General features: G+C 42.2%; 1 protein-coding gene across 2 annotated transcripts; it reads left to right on the plus strand.

The window, feature by feature from the left end:
* Positions 1–441: 441 nt before the first annotated feature.
* Positions 442–15,447, plus strand: SSR2 (signal sequence receptor subunit 2). 2 transcript variants are annotated; one of them, XM_086945345.1, is made up of 6 exons: positions 442–592; positions 8,047–8,201; positions 10,490–10,588; positions 11,047–11,155; positions 12,686–12,763; positions 14,543–15,447. In XM_086945345.1, the coding sequence occupies exons 1-6, from the start codon at positions 563–565 to the stop codon at positions 14,651–14,653; spliced, it is 582 nt and encodes a 193-aa protein (XP_086801471.1). In that variant the 5' UTR covers positions 442–562; the 3' UTR covers positions 14,654–15,447. The 2 variants fall into 2 exon arrangements, with proteins under 2 accessions (XP_086801471.1, XP_086801472.1); XM_086945346.1 differs by having other exon boundaries at positions 552–692.
* Positions 15,448–20,751: the final 5,304 nt, after the last annotated feature.

The raw sequence follows: 20,751 nt of genomic DNA on the forward strand, positions 1-20,751 counted from the left end.
GTATAATCTGTCATGCTGCTCTGCTTTTATGGATTTCTTGTAATCCGAATAAAGTTGGATCGAATCGAAATAGTGCTGCAGCTGCACTTATTTTTCCTATTATAAGCACTAAGGAGGCTCTATATAAATTCAATCACAATACAATATAATTATACAGAGAATGGTATATATTTTAGAGTAATATAACTTCTTATCCAGAAATTATGATACCAGTAAAGTTTATATAGCAAATACCCTATTCATGAAAAAAAGTAATCAATACGTGTGTTTTCGAATATTTTGTATTAAAATTGATACAGCTTCGTGTTTATTACTCAGGCTCGATTTCAGATCAATACATTTGAATACATCTTTATTTAATAGTAAGTTTTCTTTCGGTGTTATGAAAAAAGTTGTAGTTTCAAGATGGCAGCCATGTCAGTTCGCACAATAGCGAACTACGGGTCGGTGAAGCGACGCACCAGTCTTCTCTTTCATTTGTGTTTCCGTAGGCGGGACTTCCTGCCTTCTTGGTCCGGGCTAATCACTCACGCGCACGCGCGCTCCTCCTTTCCTCCTGTTCATGTTGTGGACAGTGGCAGACGTCGTTAAGGTGAGCGGTCGCAGGATTGGAGCAGTAGGTTCCCCGGGTGGGATTCCAGTCAACAGGGCTTGAGGGCGAGTAGGGGCACAGCATTATTGTCATGGACAGAGTAAGCAACTGATATGAGGGAGGCGCTAGCAGGGCTTAAAGCGACACGTCAGCAGACAGAACAGTGGTCTTGAGCAAGGTGCTGTAAGGTCTTTGAGGAGCTTGTTTTGATGTTACACAGCGACTTGCACAGTGGCTGTGAGGTAAATACTCCGTGTGTTTGTGCGCGCCTCTTAGAGGGATACTACTATGCGAATACTTAAGGGCTGGTAGAGAATACCCAGATGCATGGGGGAGGAAATATGTTGGCTAGGCAAAGCATGGGTGGAGGGTTTAGGATACAGTGATTGTAGAGGCTTCACATTATGAGGCTTGGAACGATCAGCAACGAGGTGGCTGATGTGCACGTTATTTTATGTGTACATCTAAGTTCTTTACAGGGATGGGATAGTGTTAGGCGCTAGGTACACGTCACCATGGGCTTTGGGGCTGATCAGGCTATAACCAACTTATGACATAGAGTAGGGAGATTGTGCTTCAATCATGTGAAACTGTAGCCTGGGTCTATCCTGTTAATGTATTGAATCGTATATAATTGCTCACTATGTTGTGTAACATAGTACACCTAAATGGAAAATCGAATTATCTAGTATGTATAACCTTAGTACTGACATGTTTGTAAACGTGGTGCGGAGCCACGCTTCAAGGCTATAGGCATCGTGTCAAAGTAAGAATCCGTAGTCAGAAACATTACACACTGTTTTCTCGGACTTGTTTCACATTTGCCTGGCTGCAACGTTTTTTTTCCCCCTTAAACTTGTGCTTTCTGGTGTGGCCGTTCACAATTGCGGTCTTTCTACGTTTTAAAATAGACATTTACAATTTTGGAGTCTGGTATAGTCCTTATTCCGCAGGTTTAAAAGTTTACTTTGATTTCAGATGGCTTGCCCTACTCGGTATTAGATTGATGGGGTTGTATTAACTCTTCGTAGAAGGACACGTCAGCTAACCACTTCGATTAGGTTTCCTTAGCCAGTCCAACACTGCCCTCTAGTGTTTGTTGAGAAATTGAAGTGTTCGTTTCCTTTGCAATAAGCGCTTCCTTTTCAGTGTCTTCAATTTATTAAATTTAAATTGAATATAAACGTATATCCTATATACTTGCATAGTAATTCCGATGAACTAATTGTGAGGCAGTAAATGTGATGTAAAGAAATTATAGTAATTTTGAAAAGCCTTCGTTTCCCATTTTAAAAAAACTGACATTTTTCTTCTTCTTTCAAACTATTTGTTTAGTTCCGGAAGCTTGTATGTTTGGTGAATACCACAAACTACATATTACACTTTTAATATAGTGAACCTTTATTTTTAAGTAAAGACTGTTTGAAGCCGAAGTTTTAACAACTGATATTTTGAGATGTGATTCGAGTATTCTTCTGGTGACAGATTTGTGGTTAAGAATAAATAGTTCCCGAGCACAAAAAGTCTTCTTATAGTCTTTAGAGAAAAGATATATACTTTTAAGAGTCCAATGAGTTAATTCCTTTTATTTCCCTTATCTTTTCTCGTCACACATCTAAGAATTCTTCATCAGTCTTTCAATATTCATCAAATTCACATCAACGTAGCCAATGGAAAAACCAATGCCAACACGTGTTTCGTCATGGGGCACAGTCACCCAAATGACTTCTTCAGGGCATATAGATCAAATGTATCAACAGTGTATATACGCCAATTCCAGAAATCAATAATTTTCCAAGTATATAATTAGAACTCTGCCCATTCCTATTGTGGAGTTCTTCATGTGGATAAATGTATAGATGATATTCTTGGAGAGTACTCCCTGCCTCATCAAATGCGATCCATATTCGTAAGTGATTTGTGGTTAACTGATCTAGTATAGCCCATATCTACCATTATATGGCCCATTTGTAAAATTAGAATATGGGTTTGAGGTGCGTTTTAAGATTCGTTTTGGAGTTCAACTGATCTGTTGACCTTGTATTTAGTTGTCTAATAATGCCATTTAGATGCGCATTAACCAATAGGATATTGGTTAATGGTCAACAGTGCTAGAATTCAACAATATATTATTTAGTAATGAACTGTATTGGATAGTGAACTACTAGATTATTATGTCTCTGTGTTGAGCATTGTGTTTTTACGCCAAAGGACTCTGCTTGCATCGTTGTCCTAATATGCGCAGCCGCCAAGCTCGACTGGTGGTTTTTCATTTTGATGGCATATTTGATGATTGTGTGGCTTTGACCAGTTTGCGTAAATATGGATGGAATATATACGTTGAATTGTGAAAAGATTTGCTTTTCAGATCATATAAATGAGGTCACATCTTCTTACTCCCATCTCCTTAGGATCCTGAGGAAGATGTTTCCTTTTATTATGGTATACTTGCAGAAGACTGTTACTGCTGCGTTAGTTCTATCTAGACTAGACTATTGCAATGCCCTTTAGCTAGGCATACAAAAAAAGTAGCAGGTGAAACCTCTCTCACTTCAGAATGCGGCTGCTCGCTTGATTCTTCACCGGTCTTCTTTTAGATGAGTCGTTGAATCTTTTTCGCTGTTACTTGGCCCAGAACATGGGTGTTGCTGCAGTGGAGAATCACACAGCTGAGACCTCGCAATATGGCCGATGCTTGGTGGAGCTACCTCGGTAGCTATATAGGAAATTGGCTGTGGCTGTGGATCTCCCCCTTGGCTGTCACCTACCCAGCAGGACATTGAGCACACTTTCCTTTGTCTCTCCGCCGTGTCTCCTTTCCTCCCCCGCCTTCCGACGAATCAGCCGGTTTGTTTGACTTTCACTTTATCTTTTAGGTTTCCCTGAATTACTTTTCCCCTTGCCAGTCTTCCTGACCCGATCTTCATTCCAACCCCATTTTACTTTCCCCCTCTTTCTTCTATACCCCATAGGATATGTGTATATGTTAAGCTATGCTCTAGCAACTCATGTTACTGTGTAACACTGTTTTTTCATATGCTATAATATGCTCCTGTAACTGACGTAATTTTGTAAATCGCTAATCCTCATGTACAGCGCTCCGATACCTCCGGGTCTAGCCAGCGCTATATAAAACTCTGCAATCAAATTCTTAAAATCCCCGGTTCAGCTTGATCTCCAAGGGCATTTGTGACCTCCATAGGATACCAGTGACCGAGAGGGTTACATTTAAAGCCCTCTGTATTGTACTCCGGAGGTCCTGCATATTTAAACAGTCCTTCTCTTGGCATGTGCTGAATCACAATTTAAGTTATAGAACTGCTAAATTAGAAGTGGTGCCCAAAATCAAGAGATCAAAATGAGGAGGAGTAAGTTTCTCTTTTTTGACCTGCAGGTCATGGAAATCCTAACCTATTGTTTTGAGATCTCAATCCAGTATATCTTTTTTTCCGAAAATTGTCAAAGACTCAGCTTTTCTCTTTACGTTATCAGTAGATTTATTTTAGGAGTCTCAGCAGGAACACTCAGAGCTAAGATGCCTTGACAATTACACTGTATAACAAGCATTTACAATGCAATAGATCTCGCATTAGGAAAGTTTGAGCTATTGGTATGGTAAATGACAATTTTTTTTTTATGTGTTTTTATTTAAAATAACGTAATTAATAGCTTTGTCATTTACAATGCCAATCGTTTTAACTTTCACAAATGTGACACCTATAGCATTGGTAATGCAACATGTTTTGTATTTACGTGACTTACATGTGTTGATATTACAAATACCAATGGCTTTTATTTCTTTTCAATAATTAATACTTAAAAGTCATTCTAATTTATAATGGCAATAGCCTAAACTTTTGTAAATAACTTTTGTGAACATTATGTTAAGTGTATTTTATTGTGACGAAAATCCAAGAACAGAAGTGAAATATTAACATCTTTTTGTGACATTTGTAATAAACCTTGAAACATTGAGAGAACATATTTGAACCAGTGATGCTGTGGTTGCGCTGAGTGATGCAGTTGTTGCGCGGAAAGTAAAGTGTGCCATACTGCGATTTCTACAATAGTTAATTGTGGATGTGTTAACAAATGTTCACGTTGATAAGGAAGCGGTGGAACTGGGAAATACAGAGATTTGCCCAGTGTCAGACACTTTAGGTGAAGGGAGGGGAGCACCAGGATTCGGCGGCTGGTGCCCTGGCTCCAAACTTTGAAACTGCAGGGCACCGCACCATCTCTGGAAAGAGATGCGTTTGGAGCGAACCGCGCCCCCGTTCTTTTTTTAATGTTTATTGACGATCCCCCGCTGAGGAGACTGGCATAAGGCCTGTCCCACCCAGTCGACCCGCCATGGGAAGTATGTTTATTAGGCAGTGTCTGCTCAGCGACTGGCACTGGAAGTTCACAGGAGGTGCGGAGGGCGAGCTTTGCCAAGATTCCCTGGAGACTGCCCGAGAAGGAGTGACTGTCAGTGGGCTTGGAGCCGATTTGACATTAGGTTTGGGTGTGCTTCTGTTCCAGTATTTGAACTGGAAATACAGAAGTTTAGGTACTCACTGTCCCAGAATACCCGCGGGATACTGCGAAGTGACGGTAATATTCCCCTGCATCTCTGCTGAGAAAGGCAGGTGCTCCCCCTTCATAAGTAAAGTGCCGAAACTCTGTATCCAACTGTACCACATTGGGCATGAGGGCACATACAACGGGAGTGATACAGCATGGTGGCGAGGGCACCCTCATGGTATAGGGAAGAGGGTAGCATCAGGAGTTAATTAATTAATTAATTAATTGTGTGCTTATATAGCGCTGGAATCACTCCCGAAGGGGTACCTCCGCGCTTCGACCGCTGCGAAACCCTTCCTGGCTTCCCTGAGAGATGGTCCCTTTTTGGGTATCTCCAGGGTGAGACCAGGCATCCCCAGCAGTCTGGTGGGGCCGTTAGTGAAGATGAGGCAAGCTAGTGCCCAGAGTTGCCGAGTGTGATCGCTGATCAAAGTGGGCACCGAGGCGAGAGAATTATCGAGTCCGCTGACCCTGGTCCAGAAACCTGCCGCGTCGGGAATCGAACCCTGGTCCCGGGCCGTTCTCTGCTCTCGGGTCTGCCGCCTCTAACCAGCGAGCCACACTACTTCACTTGCAACAAAAGCTGAAAGGGCACAGGAATGGAAGCATAGAAATCCTGAGACAGACCAGGGGGCAGTTTCGGGCGAGGAAAGGGGCAGCCTTGGGCGCCACCCTGAAGTTGCTGCTGATACCATGTGCCGTGCCAGGGCGCCTGCTGCCAGAGAGCTCCTGAGTCACAGGTGAGGAGTTTGCCAAGTCCGCACACTGTTGCATGCACTGATAGGGAAGGGCTCACCCACGCCACGGGCCTCTACATGAACACTTTCACCCTTAAACTACATATGCATACTGTGCCTGTGCACCCCTTAGCTTGGCAGAGGCACAGTTAGCACTGCAGGGGAACTGTTAGCAGTACAGGGGTAGACGACGTCCCATGTCACCGGTTCTCTGCTGCAACACAGCATCAACCAAAATCACAACAAGGGGGCTGCCTGCCCCCCAGCACCCAGATCTGTCCCATCCGCAGCTCTCCTTACCTGTGTAAGTCTCGCCTTCCCGCACCGCAGTCACAAGTCCAAGCAAAGTCCAGAGGATGGTAGCGAGCGCCCGCGCCATGGCTGCTGCCAGACTGGCGCCGGCGGGAGGCGCCCCTGCACCCCGTTGTTCCAGCCGCGCGTCCTCCCGATGCTCCGGCCCGCGTGCCCCCCGCACAACTCCTTGCTCAGACAGCAACTCTTTGTCCGCGCGCCCGTGTCGCGCTCCAGCAGCCTCAAAGCTCAGACGGCCGCGCCGCTGACGTCAGCCGCGTGCGAGCTCTTCTACCACACGGGGCGACTAGAGGGCGCGTGACTGCAAGAACTGCTGAAGGCTGGGCGAGCTCCCGCTGGGTGCAGAGCGCGCGCAGCTCTAACTGTACAGGAGGCGCAGCGTTAGGGGAGCCCGGGGGCTTCGTCAGTGTTCCAGGGGTGTCGGAACAATGATCGATTTCCTGCAGTTCTGCAAACCTTCAGAACAGTATTCAAGCACAATTTAAAACGAGGCAGAAAGAGCACGGTGAGTGGGAGGGGGGGGGGGTTGTATCTGTGTGTGCGTGCCCGTGAGTGGTGGGGGTGCGTGCGTGGCTGTGTGTGGGGGGGGGGCATGTGCGTGTGTGGCTGTGTGTGCATGCGCTTGTATGTGCCTGCGTCTGTGTGTGTGCCTGCCTGCGTGTGTGCCTGACTGCGTGTTTAGGTGAGAATCAGAGGCAGGGGATGTGCACGGCGCCGGCTGGGCGTGCGCGCCCACGAGGTCAAATCTCTGCCAGAAAAAGCTCGCGACAGTTTGGTGTCCACTTTCCCAAATACGGATAACATTAGTTGTCTTGCTGACAGCATTCATGCTTTCGCATGAATGCTACGTCAGCTCGACCTAAAAAATGTTGATGTAATGTTGCAGAGCTGAGCCAACCTCATGGCTTGGGACCGTGTTGTGTACCTGATTGTAATGGGTTTTTAATATTGGCAAAATATCGTTATTTTCCTTTTACTTGTTTACATAAATCACCTTACAGTTACAGTATTGCTACATTTTAATCTGGCTTTAATGTAGCAATTAAATATCTATGCCCTGTTACAAAAGTCGGGGTGACACAATATTTTGGGTGCAGCTTTAGTCACTTTCTATGAAGTGCATTCTCCCCATTTTGTACTTTCTTATTCTTTTCCAACTTTTTTAGTTCAGACCTGTAGATATTTTGACGTACACTGTGAAAATACTTATTAGCGCCGTTGGTTTTAAAATACACCACTCACACACAACCTGTGACAAGAAATAGTTCTAGAAGCTCGTGCCGATATGTAGTCCTTTAACAGTCTTGTCATTAGGTGGCAAAGTGTATACGATATCCGTTTAACGTCATCAACAGGGTTCCCCTGATTCCTAACCTCACCATGAGAGCAGAAATGGTGACGGTGCCAGATCAATTCAGGGAAGCATCTTATCTAATGTCTAGCCTATTATGTGTTTTAAATTTACCCCGTCTCCATAGGCAAGTTGTATGTCTATTCATAGTCGCCTTTGATCTGGTGATCCTTGATCTTGGCGAAGATAGTTTCAAAACTTCCTTTATGTGAGGAGCTGGTGCTAGGTCTTTGAACTGATGGCTCATTTTCAATGACTTCATTTCGGAATTGGTTAATTGTTTCCAAACTATGGATTTCCACTTCCTTTTGTTTTGGTTACATGGATTTACTACAATTTTCAGTCAGTGAAGGATGTTACTTGCTTCTGTCCTCAGTGTGGTGTTACTTTGTACAAATGGTTTGCAGTCTTAGCAAATAGGCTTTGGAAAAAAAACCTGCTTGCCATTTTTGCTGTTCACAACATTAAAAATTCCTCTTTACTTGCAGATGAGGGTCTTATTTGTCACTCTGGTGGCCACCCTTGCTTTTGTCCACTGTGAAGAGGGAGCTCGGCTGCTTGCCTCCAAGTCCCTCTTGAACAGGTATGCCGTGGAAGGCAAAGATCTGACCCTGCAATACAACATTTACAATGTGGGCTCAAGGTGAGTTGGGGCATTCTACAAGAAACCTAAACCGCTACAAGTACAAGCCTTGATTTGTGTGTATTTCTCATAATTTATTGATCTTGAGGTAAACTAGCATTCACTCAATTTAAATTCATCTGGTGGGAATTTAAACCATTGTAACTGCTCAAGTGGAATACATGGCACGGATTTTCAGGAATCTGCAACCAAAGTGCACAAAAATGTACAAATACTAGTATATCCATAGTAAATCCTTTTCTTTCAACGGCTTTTGGTTTTTTCCCCCTAAATGGTTGTATTTTGAGGATAATACGGGTGATTTGTGCGTTAATTCGAAAATTACAAAGCAGTTATTTACTCAAAGCGGTGAAGAAAACGTAATTTCTTACATTGACAAAGATTTCATATATCATCTTAGTTTCCCACCTTCACACCCTTGTCTTTCCCAAAATGCAGATACTCTTAGTTGAGAGCCATGTTTGCGATAGGACTCGAGAGTTTTGAAAGTCTTAAAAGAGTAATTTTGTTTGCGTTAAAAACGTTTCATTGAAATTTTTGGGGGAAGAAATGCAAAGAGATTGTACACACCTTCAGGAAGTAGATGTGATCAACATTTGGCCACATTTGTCTTTATTTCAAAGTAAGGTGGGTGGGGGCGAGGAGTAGAGTGTGGGCCTACAAGGGAGTGTAAAATAAGAAGGCTCAAGTCTCTTGACGATTGATATGCATTATGGTTGGTTAATGGCTATGTTTTGTCTTAGGGTAGTCCCTATGTTTCCAGAGCCCTGTGGCCCTATGGGTTCACCCTGAAATAGCTTTTTCACGTGAATTGCTCAATCGATTAAGTACCTTCCGGCCTATTTTTTAAAATTTGTATTAACATTCTGTCAAGGCTATTTGCCTGTTTCCATATTGCTCTGCTGATGCATAAAAGGCCTGCATTGCTCATTTGACACTCCAATCTTATTTATCAGTCATTTCCATACTTTACTTTCGTCTAATGCATTCATTTTTCTGCCCCATCTGTATGTAAGTGTCTCGTACGTTGTTATGCTGTCCTGGTGCTTGACATGGTGTTTCACTGAGCATTATTCTCACATCTGCTTGTCTTACTGCATCTATACCAGTTTGCATGACATGTTCCTGTGTGCTTGACCCTGCCTTGCTTAGCCGGTGATCCAGCCCTGTCTCACTCTGTGCTTGCTCCCTTTGTCGGATGTCATTGTGCCTTAGGGTTTGTTTCTTCCTGTCCCAGAGTCTCTTCATTAAAGCCCTGTTGTCAGAGCTTCTCTCCATCTCAATGTTAACGTGAACCTTCCTTTTTGATAAAGTGCTGCTTGTCTAAGGCCGACCGCAGTAGAAACTATGGGTGATGGTGTGTAAAAGGTGTCTGCTGCCATTCCATAGAGTGGATGGCAATCTTCCTTATAGAGGGCGCTCCCTGGCTTGATCTCTTGAAGGGGGCTACATTGTGATCTGCTGCCAATGGTTCCTTGGCTAGGCCCTGCAGGTTTCCCTTGTTCTGTGTCGTCTTCCACAGAGCCTGGTGGTTGTCCAACTAAGCTGGCCTTTCTTGGGGTGAAGGGTGGGCTGGAGCAGGAATGGTGGCAAACTGCTCCCGCTTGATTGTGTAGTGGGTCCGCATGTGATGTTGATGTGGTGTATAGTCAGGTACTGCAAGAGGGCTCACATGGTGGCAGGTAGTGGAAGAATTGAGATTTACAAGAATTGCATATCTACAAGGTACTTGTTCTGTCATGCCTGTTTGGGCTCTGGTAGTTAGTAGTTCTTATTTTTACTTGAAATTGTTATGCTTAGTTTGCAATATTGCTCAAAAAGTTGCAGTTTTATATACATTTTTTGTTATAATATTCTCCTGTGTTTTAATGTGTATGTGACATTTAACACGAATGAACAATGTGATAAACTGTGAATGGAAAGTATTTCAGAAACTCGGGCATTGTATAATGCCCTCTGGTGCAGATCCGGTTCTTATGTAGGCACTACCAATTTGATATACCTAATTGTTTTGTTGTGGGAAAATGTGCCCTTTAACAACAGTGCAGCGTTCTTTTTGAAGGGCTTTGGGTGGGCGACTTGCCCGCTTATGCATAAGCCTCTGCTATTTTTCAAAGTGTTTACAATTATTCTGTGCAGAAACTTGATTAACTAATGTGTACTGGCTACAAAACAACTGAATCTCAATCTATGGCTTTTTTTACTTTGTTGATTTAATGGATTGTGTCCCTGCTTAGTGGTCATTCTTGTCTTTTATTTTTAACTTTAATTTTGTTTTGTCTTTTCAGCGCTGCCCTTGATGTGGATTTGTCTGATGACTCTTTCCCACCAGAAGACTTTGGCATTGTCTCTGGAATGCTCACTGTGAAATGGGACCGGATTGCACCGTATCCTTGTGCCTCTCGGCTCTAAATGTCATTTTTGTGTTCACTAGCATGTCTGAGGAGTTGCGCAAGATACGATTGGACTTTATTTGTGGAACATAAACTACATTTTCATGGTGCAGGTTTTCTGTTTGCACCAGATTTAGCACTTCAATTATTGTATGTCGACCATGCGCCACCATTGTTTGACTTGTGTGGTGATACCTTAGTCAGAGTGTACACAAGTTTTCTATGGCCTGGTGGGATGGCAAGTAGGCCCTTAATCGAAGAGCCAGGGTCGGCTCTAAGATACATTTTGAATTTGTTTTTATTCTTGTTGATTTACCTGTGTCTCTCTTTACTAGAGCAAACAGAGATCTGTCTTTTCCGGTACTTGTCGGTTGTCTGTCATAGAGACTTTTGCCTTTGCAAAATTTTGCTGGTCTTTCTTCCAATGGTTCCTTAACTCATGTCCCTCCTAGAGCGAGCAATGTCACCCACACTGTTGTCCTGAGGCCTCTCAAAGCTGGATACTTCAATTTCACCTCTGCCACTATCACATATGTTGCTCATGAAGGAGGACAGCCTGTGGTGAGTATATAGAGACTAAGTACTTGGGTAGCTGTATTGAAAGGAATAATAAGTAGTGTCCTCACCATAACACGTGGGCAAAGCATTTGTGTTTCGGTGGAATCGTAATAGTGGGAGGGGAGGTAGTGTGGGCATACTTACATGTCTTCGGCTACCACTTGTGCAGTAGGTCTGTAACTCAGTTGGGTGGGTCCTCCTGTAAGGGCAATTTTGTTTTTGTCCCACCAAAGTTTGCCAAGTCATCTCCATTGAGTTTACACACTGGGCTGTCCTGCATGTTTTTTTTGTGTTTTTTTTAAGTGGAGTGCAATGGACCTGTCGGGGCAGCAAATGTGTGGCAGGAGTAGCTTTAGTGTTCTTTTTTAAAAATTATTATTATTATTGTTATTTTTAATGTGTGCCCTTGCTTCGCTTCCATGGAGCAAGAGCAGCTGTAAATTGTCAGCCAGTGAGTGGAGAGAGGTGATCTACAGTGTAGGCAATGGGGTAAATCAATGTCCTAGTCCCTTATTTTAGGGCTATAGTTTCATGTCATGGGGTGTGCTTTGTGCCTTTAATACTTGATGCGGTGGTATTTGTGGCATGGTGAGCCATGTTTGGGGCAATATGGGTGAACAGTATTATTGCTTGACATGATCAAGGTGACTTTTTGTGGTAGCATGGGCTAGAGGTTAAAATGTTGGAGGGAAGTTGTGCACGTACATTTTGATTTTTCCTTTCCATTCTTGGCCACAATGACTGCGCATGTAACGTAATGGACAACAACCTCCCTGTTTGGTTCAGACCTAATCCTGGAGTATGACTTCTAAGTAACCTGGAGCCGTCCCAGCACCCAAACCTAACTTGGGCAAACCAATAAGCCCAGCGTGCTGTGAGCAAAACTCTCAGGTGTAGTGACCGGCCATGTCCTAAACGAGCTTCGATAATGATCATTGACAGTGCCCCATTTGGCCTTGTTTTCAGGATGCACAGAAATGTTGAGCAATCCTGAAGAAGGCTAGGATTGATTGAGAGTGCGATATATGCCTTTATTTTACAAACCCTTTCCTGAGATTTTCCTTTCTTGATAAAACTTGTGAAACCTGCTTAAGTGTTCTTTGCAATTAATTAAATGATGGACGTGAAAATGATTATTGTGTTGGCTGCAATATTGCAGTTGAAAAGATGGGATTATCCCGTGAAGCTTTTCTTTAGTCACCGGCTTTGAAGGGGCTTTCTGAAGGTCACTACTTAAGCATGCGGAAAGGGTGCACAGACACATGAGAGCAAGTTAATGTTTGGCAAAAGAAGAGTAAGGGACAAATACATACGTAGAAATGTAATTGTGCGTGAAGTCAAGTGGTGGTAGGTGATGAAGTGTCAGGAGAGGGTTACGTACAGTGCCTGATGGTGTTTGGATGTCAACCCTGCAGTGTTTGGAGGGTTGAATGGGAGTTGATTTCATTTCTTGCAACGTGGCATACTTTAACAGAGAACCAAGTTCAAAGCACCATGCCTTGTGTTTTTAACTTTGCTTTGATCTGCATTTAGGTGGGGTACACCAGCGCTCCAGGACAAGGTGGCATTCTGGCTCAAAGGGAATTTGACCGTCGTTTTTCTCCCCATTTTGTGAGTATTTCTTTGGTGGATGCTTATACTGTTTTAATTACCTTGCCGAGATCTTCTGTGCCTCAACACCAATTTGCTTATCTTTGCTGACTTGTTGGTCAAATCAGTTTGCCATAGCATAGCTACTTGGGATGTTACTTGTCTCTGGGGATTCAGTACCCTCTCAATTTACACCTTGGGGGTAGCCTGTTTAAAAATGTGCGTTTCCCAGTGGCGCCATTCCCAGGCATGTTTTTAATATCACATTAAGAACCTCGTTGTGTTCTTCCACTCTTTTACGATAAAAGAATAAAATAATTTTGGGAGCCTGTAACTGCCACCTGTGTGATTAAAGAGGGTATGCAATGCTCGTTATAATCTCTAAGATTCTAATGAAAAAAGACTGCATTAAGAGTTACTGAAATACTCCACATTATTGGTAAATGGGTTAAATCCCTGGAATATTTGTCAACATTTATTAGGTACAGAGCGAGTGTAGATAAGTTACCCAGCCCCTCGCAGATTTTTTTGTTTTGGCTCTTGCCTGGGAAAATATATTTAACCTTTAAAGGTACAATCTTCTATAGGACACTGAAAGACGCCCTCAAAAGGGATAAAAATGCCAAGTTTTTGCATCTGTCTGAAATTGAGCTATGCTATTTAACACCTTGACTGCTGCAGCAATTCCCGATCAGTGCTGAACGTTTCAGATTTCTATGGTTCATGACTAGCTCAGCTCACGACCAGTGTACTGCATGACGAGCTGAGCTCGTCATGAGCATGGAAGGGGTTATAGGCTTTGTACAGTGTAATGGAAGAGGAACAAGAGGTAAACATTGCTAAACTTGCATTCCAAGATGCCCCTCACATACATGGTTGAAGTCACTGTGGCAAAAATGTTTATGAGCAAGATGTTTATTGTATGACAAAAGACAAATGAAGAGCTAAGGTGAGAGGGGTTTGGACTGAAAACGTGAGGAATGTCTCCCCACATTAACAAAAAATTAGGGAAACCAGGATAGTGGGAAAAAGGTTCCTAAAACTAAAAAACGAAATCTAAAACTTGTTTTGGGATAACTATTTTTCCACACTAAGAAAATTGACTAGCAATGGATAATAAAGGATGACCACTTTCTTGTAGTGTGTCCATCAATAGCACAAAAAAACCTCTCCATACTTTGTGAGAGCCGTGCACATTTCTACAGTTATGGGATTCCAGCATACTTACGGATTTGAGTCTTGAACATAAAACAAAGTGCTTCTCAGTCAATAAAAAATGATAATTTTCTGAGATGGAATTACAGTAATGGGAGTGCACTTGGAGAAATTGTAAATGTCTTGGTTTTCCTTAAGTATTGAAGAGCTTTTTTGGGTGGAGAGTAGTTGTATTGCATCTTCCGAAACAGAACGAATTTATCACGTACTGGGTGTTAAGTAGGGCTTTTTTGGTTGTGTGAGGGTACATTTTACTAGATCAATTATTCTAAAGCTGTTTCTATCCAAGATCCTATGTACTTTTTTTTTTGTTCAATAAAGTTTGTCTGTGGCTTGTTAAGATGACATTAGAATTGTTTGTCAGGTGGCATAGAAAATACATTCACCGAACAAAACTAGCTTGAGCACCTTTAGGAAGCATCTTTAATTTTTATTTGTATGTGTTGTGGTCGGAACGGTTGAATCCTGGTGAGCTTGGATATTTAAAATGTCATCAAAATGTAGGATTTACGTTTCTCTGGTTTGTAATTTTTCAAGTCTAAAAGCCTAGTTAACCAATTAATGTTATCCCTTTCACATACATAGCTGGACTGGTCTGCTTTTGGGGTCATGACTCTACCGTCCATCGGAATCCCATTATTGCTTTGGTACTCCAGCAAGAGGAAGTACGATACACCAAAGACTAAGAAGAACTGAAGCGACACCTAAACATCCTGAAACTCAGGGAAAAGGATAAACCTGGTTCTAAATCAGCCTACTTTATTCTCCCCAGATGACTTAACTCACAGAATTCTTGGCGCGTCTAAACTGCAAGCCCCAAATATTGGATAAAATATTGTAAAAGTGAACACTTGTATTACAAGTCATTGTGCCGATCTGCACTACTAATGCTATTTTATGAACTTCTCGGTACTAAAGTGCTGGCATAATTGTCAGGATGTGTTCTTATAAATGAATTTTAGTGGATGTCAGTCTTCACATGTCCATCTAGTTCAACGTGAAGAATACCGAGTTGGTTATTATGGACTTTCTCATTTCAAGCAACACTGGCTTTACTCATAACAGTTGTTACATTGTTGTGATTTAATTTCCAGAATCTACATCAGCTTGTCACACACTGGCAGTAATGCTACATTATGTTCCCAATTTGTAGTGGGATACATTCCTTTCTCCTGCATTACTGCAATTCTTGAATCTAGTATACGAGTGACCATGGAAATGTAATAACATTTTTAACAAGTCCTAAAAGACTATCCTGATTAATGCACCGTCTGCCACCGAACAATTTAGCGCCGACATCGATAAACCAGTCTTAAAAGTATTTTCTATGAGTGTGTTTAAGGATAAGGCTTTGATTAAACATTTCGTAGATTTGTGGAAGAAATGTGTTTAGTTCATAGGCCAGAACTACATTAAGCACACTTAACTGTTGGGTGCTTAGCTGAATGTGAAACGGTTTTTATAATAAAGACAACCAGATGAAAATGAAAGGTAAATGTTGCTATTTGTTTCACTTAAACATTGAGTGCAGATATGTTGCCAACTCCATTTGACTTCATAACTGTGCAGTCTTGCTTGGGTGGTATGTGAAGAAGGGAATAACCCTTTTTCCCCATTCTGACCACAAATCTTCGCATGCAGAGTTCACCGATTTGCATGCAGACTACGCCTGAGAATGATCTTAGTCTATGTGGGCCATGAACTTTGACGTAATATGGTCGAAGATACTGCTTTCTTCTGGATGAGAGCAAGTTCTGTTCAAATGTCTCTATTCAAAAACTCCTCTGACAACCGACATTGGCGTATGTGATAAAAACAGCTTGTTTCTGCTAATAGCTGAATCCTCCTTTTTAAAAGTACTGTAATCTAACAAGCATTTTACTATAGTTGCCAAAGGACTTTATTCTTATGTCTCCGACAGTGTACAAGTAAGCCCTCTCCTGGACACCCAGATATCGGTACGTAGTATTCACACTCTCTCACAATTTTTGGATGCCTGCTTTAGGTAAGCAGGCATGTTTGATTGGGACTAATTTGTTCTACAAATGCTCGTGTTTTTATTTCCGGTCTTCCTTCGGTATTTTGGCAGGCTAAAATTATATTCATCCTCTAAATATGACGCATGTCACGGGGCTTGGCTCTGTTGTCCAGGAAAGGGGATGCTTTCGTGTTGACCCACTGTTCTTTGTAGATATCTAGCTAAATTGCAAAGCCATGAAAGTGTTAAGTTGTTGGAGTAATCAGCTTCCTAGATTGGATGGGCAAAAATGCATACATTGAGTGGCCAGCCGCAGTTGGTGAAATTAAATTAGCATGATTACAATTCTTCAGTTTTGTTCTCCGAATTTGAGGGCATGGACTACTTTTCAGAATAATTGGCTTCTTTTCTGGGTTAAATGACTCTGTAAATAATGATTTTTAACATTACAAAGGCATTGGTATGCACCTAGAGGTATTTTGACCCACATTACTTAGGTCCTTTTCTAGTGTTAAGGAACATGGGCGTCAAGTTCAGCAATAAGTTCAATCTTTAACCTCAGTTTTGCAGTTTTCGTACCATCGAGAGAGAAATTCACAGTATTTGAACTAATCTGCACAAGTCTGGATTATGGTAATTTTGTGTTTACCCAAATTTGCAAGTAAATCGAAACTAGGTGGAAAGAATGTGTTTGGCGATCCCTTAGTTTTGTCACACGCAAACACATTTGTCAATGTTATTTGCTCCCAATCTGATGTAATCTTTAAAACCATTTGCCTGCTCAGGAGAACTTTTTGATAAGACTTTTGCAAAATGTATAATATCAGCTTTGGTGCTGTTTCTATGTCTAATAATTGGCTTCTTTTCAATATCCCCATTTGAACTATGGAGATTTCCAGTGTCTCCAACATGGTAGAACGCTCGCCCCTCCATCTGCAATCTATTAGTGAGCTTCTTAGATTCTGCAGGTTCCGGAAAACTTTTTTTTTTTTATCCTAATTTTTTTGTGGTTCACATAGTACTTGGTGTTCTCCTTTCAAAGAGTAGGTAAGCTCGTATGTTTGTATTTGTTCTTTAGCAGTCACAAGCAAAATATCATGTTGAAGTACTATGGCACAAATTATATGGAATCTCTACAGTTAATAGGACACTATTAGGAACAATTGCAGTTGAATATTGGTTGAGATAAAGAGATCATAAAGATATCCCTGGCAAGAAAAACTTTAGAGGCTCACAGGATCTCATTCCAGGTGAGCTGGTACTCACCCAGAAGCCTCATTTAGGACTTGAAGTTAGTGAGGCTGTCAGTTTTCTTGGAATATAAAAGTGGAAACTGTCATGTAAGGTAGCTGAGTGCTGTTCGCCACAGCCTGGATGTGTCACAGGTTTGCATCCTGACAGCCCTGTTACTTTTCCAAGGCAGTTACCGTGTGTTATGCGCTATAACATTACATAGATAACCTTAAAACCGGATGAAGTGTCAGACTTAGAGTTGGGCAGACAGGGTGCTGTATCACAGTGATGGAGTACCCTGTCTGCTAAACAATCATTGGCTTCTCTATTTTGATTCAGGGGGAGGGCTGTCAGTTTTTCGATGGCGGTGGTCTCTGCCATTAAAAAAACGTAGGAGCTGTCTGAGTAAGGTCATCAGACACAGACCTTATTTAGAGAAGTTGGTTCACCGCCCTTTTCTTTTTCTGTCCGACACCTCTAGGTAAAACTTGGCAGTCACGAACAGGAAAGCAAAAAACCACCACGCTTTAGGAGAAATCTCTCGGGGTGTTGGGGCCATTAGTATTTTGTTTTTCAGAAACAGTCACGTTGTTTTTTTGCTTCTGAATTTTTTTTTGTTTTTTTTTTAATACAACCGCCTAAAAGACAGCCACCATGCATCAAACTTCCAATGACTTCAGCAGTTCCTGTGAGAAAACAGATCACCTGCTGGGCTGGTGGTGAACTCCAACTATGGCTGCTTTCAGTGTGTCAAGGTGGCCAATGTTATATCCTCCGCGGCAGAGAGAATAAAGACTGCCACGTGTGGATTTCGCCTTTTAGGATGCTGTGTGCACCCCTCTTTTTAAGAAGGCCATATTCCTATAGATTCCGCCCTTTGAAGTTTCCTTTAGGTAATAGACTGCATTGCAGCAATGCTTTCAACCTGTGCCAAGTGAAGGCATGTCTGTAGCAACAAAACACTGGTTAAAGTGACTTCCCGGATCAATAAAGGTACCACCCATGGCAGTGATATAGGTTGTTTTTGTTGCAGCACAGGCTCAAGTGTAAGGAGTAAACTGATGTTAATTGTATTTCCATAAGATTGTCTGGCGCAACGGATAATTTTTCAGCATGAAAGCCTGCATCTTTTGCAAGCATTTAATTTCAAAGGGTTACTAAATGGGTGTTTGTCTGGCCATCACCCAGACTTTGTGCTGATTGGTGGTTTTGTAGGAGTTTACCACAGATGATAAATGTGGTTTGCTCGATTCAGATCTCTTTTTAAAGAGAAGAAGTAAAAAAATTATTTTGACTAAGTAGGTAGATAATAAGGGATCCTTATGGGTATTCCCAGTTTCTCATAGGAGGACGTCTCTACTACCAAGGAAAACTGCTTGTCCAGGAAAAGTTGGCAATCACTCATTCCAAAAAGAGAATTTAATAAATGTAAAACACATAGTAAATTAGACCCATTTTATTCTTGAGTTGAAAGAATGCAGTAGTAGGACTCGGAGTGAGTCTGAGTATTGGAGCCTGTGGGATCCATATTGGATATCTGGATAGGAGTAGCACAACTTGCCTTCTTTCCCCGAGTACAGCTTATTCTAGGTCTTAATCTGTATTGTTTTGTCTTTCTGCAAATTGCCCACACCTTCCCTCAAAGATCAGTCTGTCGTTCTTCGAAAGTCATACCCTTCAATCTAGCAGTACCTTATATCCGCAAGCTCATCTACTAATCTCCCCTTCCATCCTAATGAAATCACATACCCCAGCCCCCTACTTTTGATCAATTCTTCCCTCTCAATTTATTCCACCACACAGACACTGGGGTAAATGCCTGCCTTAAACACTAGACTAATCCCTAAACCCACTGAATTAACCATTAACCTGGGGTGCAGGAGCATTGTGTTGCTTGGATGAAAGCGCTTTCAATGCCTGGTCAGGGGTACTAAGCGCTATGTAAATGCAGTTCCAACTACAAAAATACATATAAAAGGCTGGAGGATGGTGGCAGTTGCCCATAGAATGTGGAAATGCATTGCCTCTCTTGCTATGGTTGCAGGATGAAGATCTTGACCTTGAAGTGAGGAAGATGGAGACAAGGCTATCTTTAGAAATTCCGAGGTCTTTTGTTGGCAAGGGCCTGCTGGTTAATTCTTCTGAGCATTGCCATTTGATTGATGGTGGAGGTGAGGAGTGGGGCTACAGTTTCTCTTGTACAGGGAGAGGCAGTTTCTAGGTCAGGCTTGCTCTTTTGTCACCCCTTTTAAGGTATCAGAGAGGCTGATGGCAGCAAGGTGCACAAACCTCATTCTGCTTGTGTTTTGTGTGTCCCAGTCTTGAAACCACCACGTTACCTTCTGTGAAACAACATGCCAATTCACAGACACTGTGTCTGGGGAGCAGGCTGCAGAGTGCATTTGAAAAGAAATCTAAAACCCCCCAAACTGATGTTTTTTTTAAAATTTAAATAGCTCTATCCACATGACCGGTCTAGGAAATGTGTTTAAAAATTGGGACCAAATAACCCCACTTTATTCCAGTTTCACGATCTTTATGACCAAGGAAGGGAGTGCTCCAAGCAGTGTTTGAAGGACGGCTGTATGTACAGGGTTGATATCTGTCTAAAAGCCAGCCTGCAGGAGGGGAGTGGCCTTGCCTGCAGAAGGAGAGGAATCCTTGCCTAGTGCCTTGAAGCCTGCTTGCCTGCTAATCATGGGTATAAGTATGGCTGACCCAACCGGACAAGAGAACTTCCAGGAGTGATCCGAGTTGCAGAGGGGCCCCCTATCCTTTCAGAAAAAGTTCCTGGCATGAGCGGCTTCAAGCATTCGTTGACTAGACTTGACTACAACTGCTTGCATCTGCCCAGTAGGTGCTGCATCTGTCATGATTACTAAATCACCCTAATCTGGGCTGCAACTGTCTGCCTCGTCCCACTGGGGCTGCATTTGCCATGGTGAATATGTAAGTCCGATTGGAGCTGCAACTGCTTGCATTGGCTCAGCCGTAGTTGCATCTGCAAATAAACACTACTGGGTATGGGCTCCCAAGCAGCAAGGCCAAGCCACAGCCTAATGTATTAACAAAAAAAGCGCCAATGCTGCCATTGATTATTTCACACAATATCAACAACTCACCATCGATTTGAACAAAAAGTGAGGGGATCTATGTCTCTAGAATCAATCTGTTATTTTATTGATTTATTACTTCATTAAACTTTTTATTTTTTTTATTTTCTCTAGATCATTTTTCAGTTTGAAAAGACATATGCCATACAAAATATGAAACCCATTATATACACTTAAAACACTCCCCTACTAACATTCAGACATACTCAGTTGTGAATCACAATCAGACACTCTCAAGCATACTCTACAAAACAGGGTACAAATTAACAGTTATTCAGAATTCAATTTAAATCCTATATCAGTGATGCCATAGATATTTCTTAGAACCTATTTGTAAATTTTCACAAAAGATTTATAATTTCTTTGACATTCTTATGGCATGATACAATACAGGGTCTACGCGTTTCGAACTCTTCATATGTTATGAGTTCTCATCAGGACCTCACACTGTAAAAACAAGAAGGAGGGGA

Source organism: Lissotriton vulgaris, chromosome 12 (genome assembly GCF_964263255.1).
Source record: "Lissotriton vulgaris chromosome 12, aLisVul1.2, whole genome shotgun sequence".
Taxonomy (NCBI): Eukaryota; Metazoa; Chordata; class Amphibia; order Caudata; family Salamandridae; genus Lissotriton; species Lissotriton vulgaris.

Coding starts and splice junctions, on each gene's coding strand:
- SSR2 (XM_086945345.1), top strand. CDS start 563: ATGTTGTGGACAGTGGCAGACGTCGTTAAG. Junction 593..8,046: donor CAGTGGCAGACGTCGTTAAG/GTGAGCGGTCGC, acceptor CTTTACTTGCAG/ATGAGGGTCTTATTTGTCAC. Junction 8,202..10,489: donor ATTTACAATGTGGGCTCAAG/GTGAGTTGGGGC, acceptor TTGTCTTTTCAG/CGCTGCCCTTGATGTGGATT.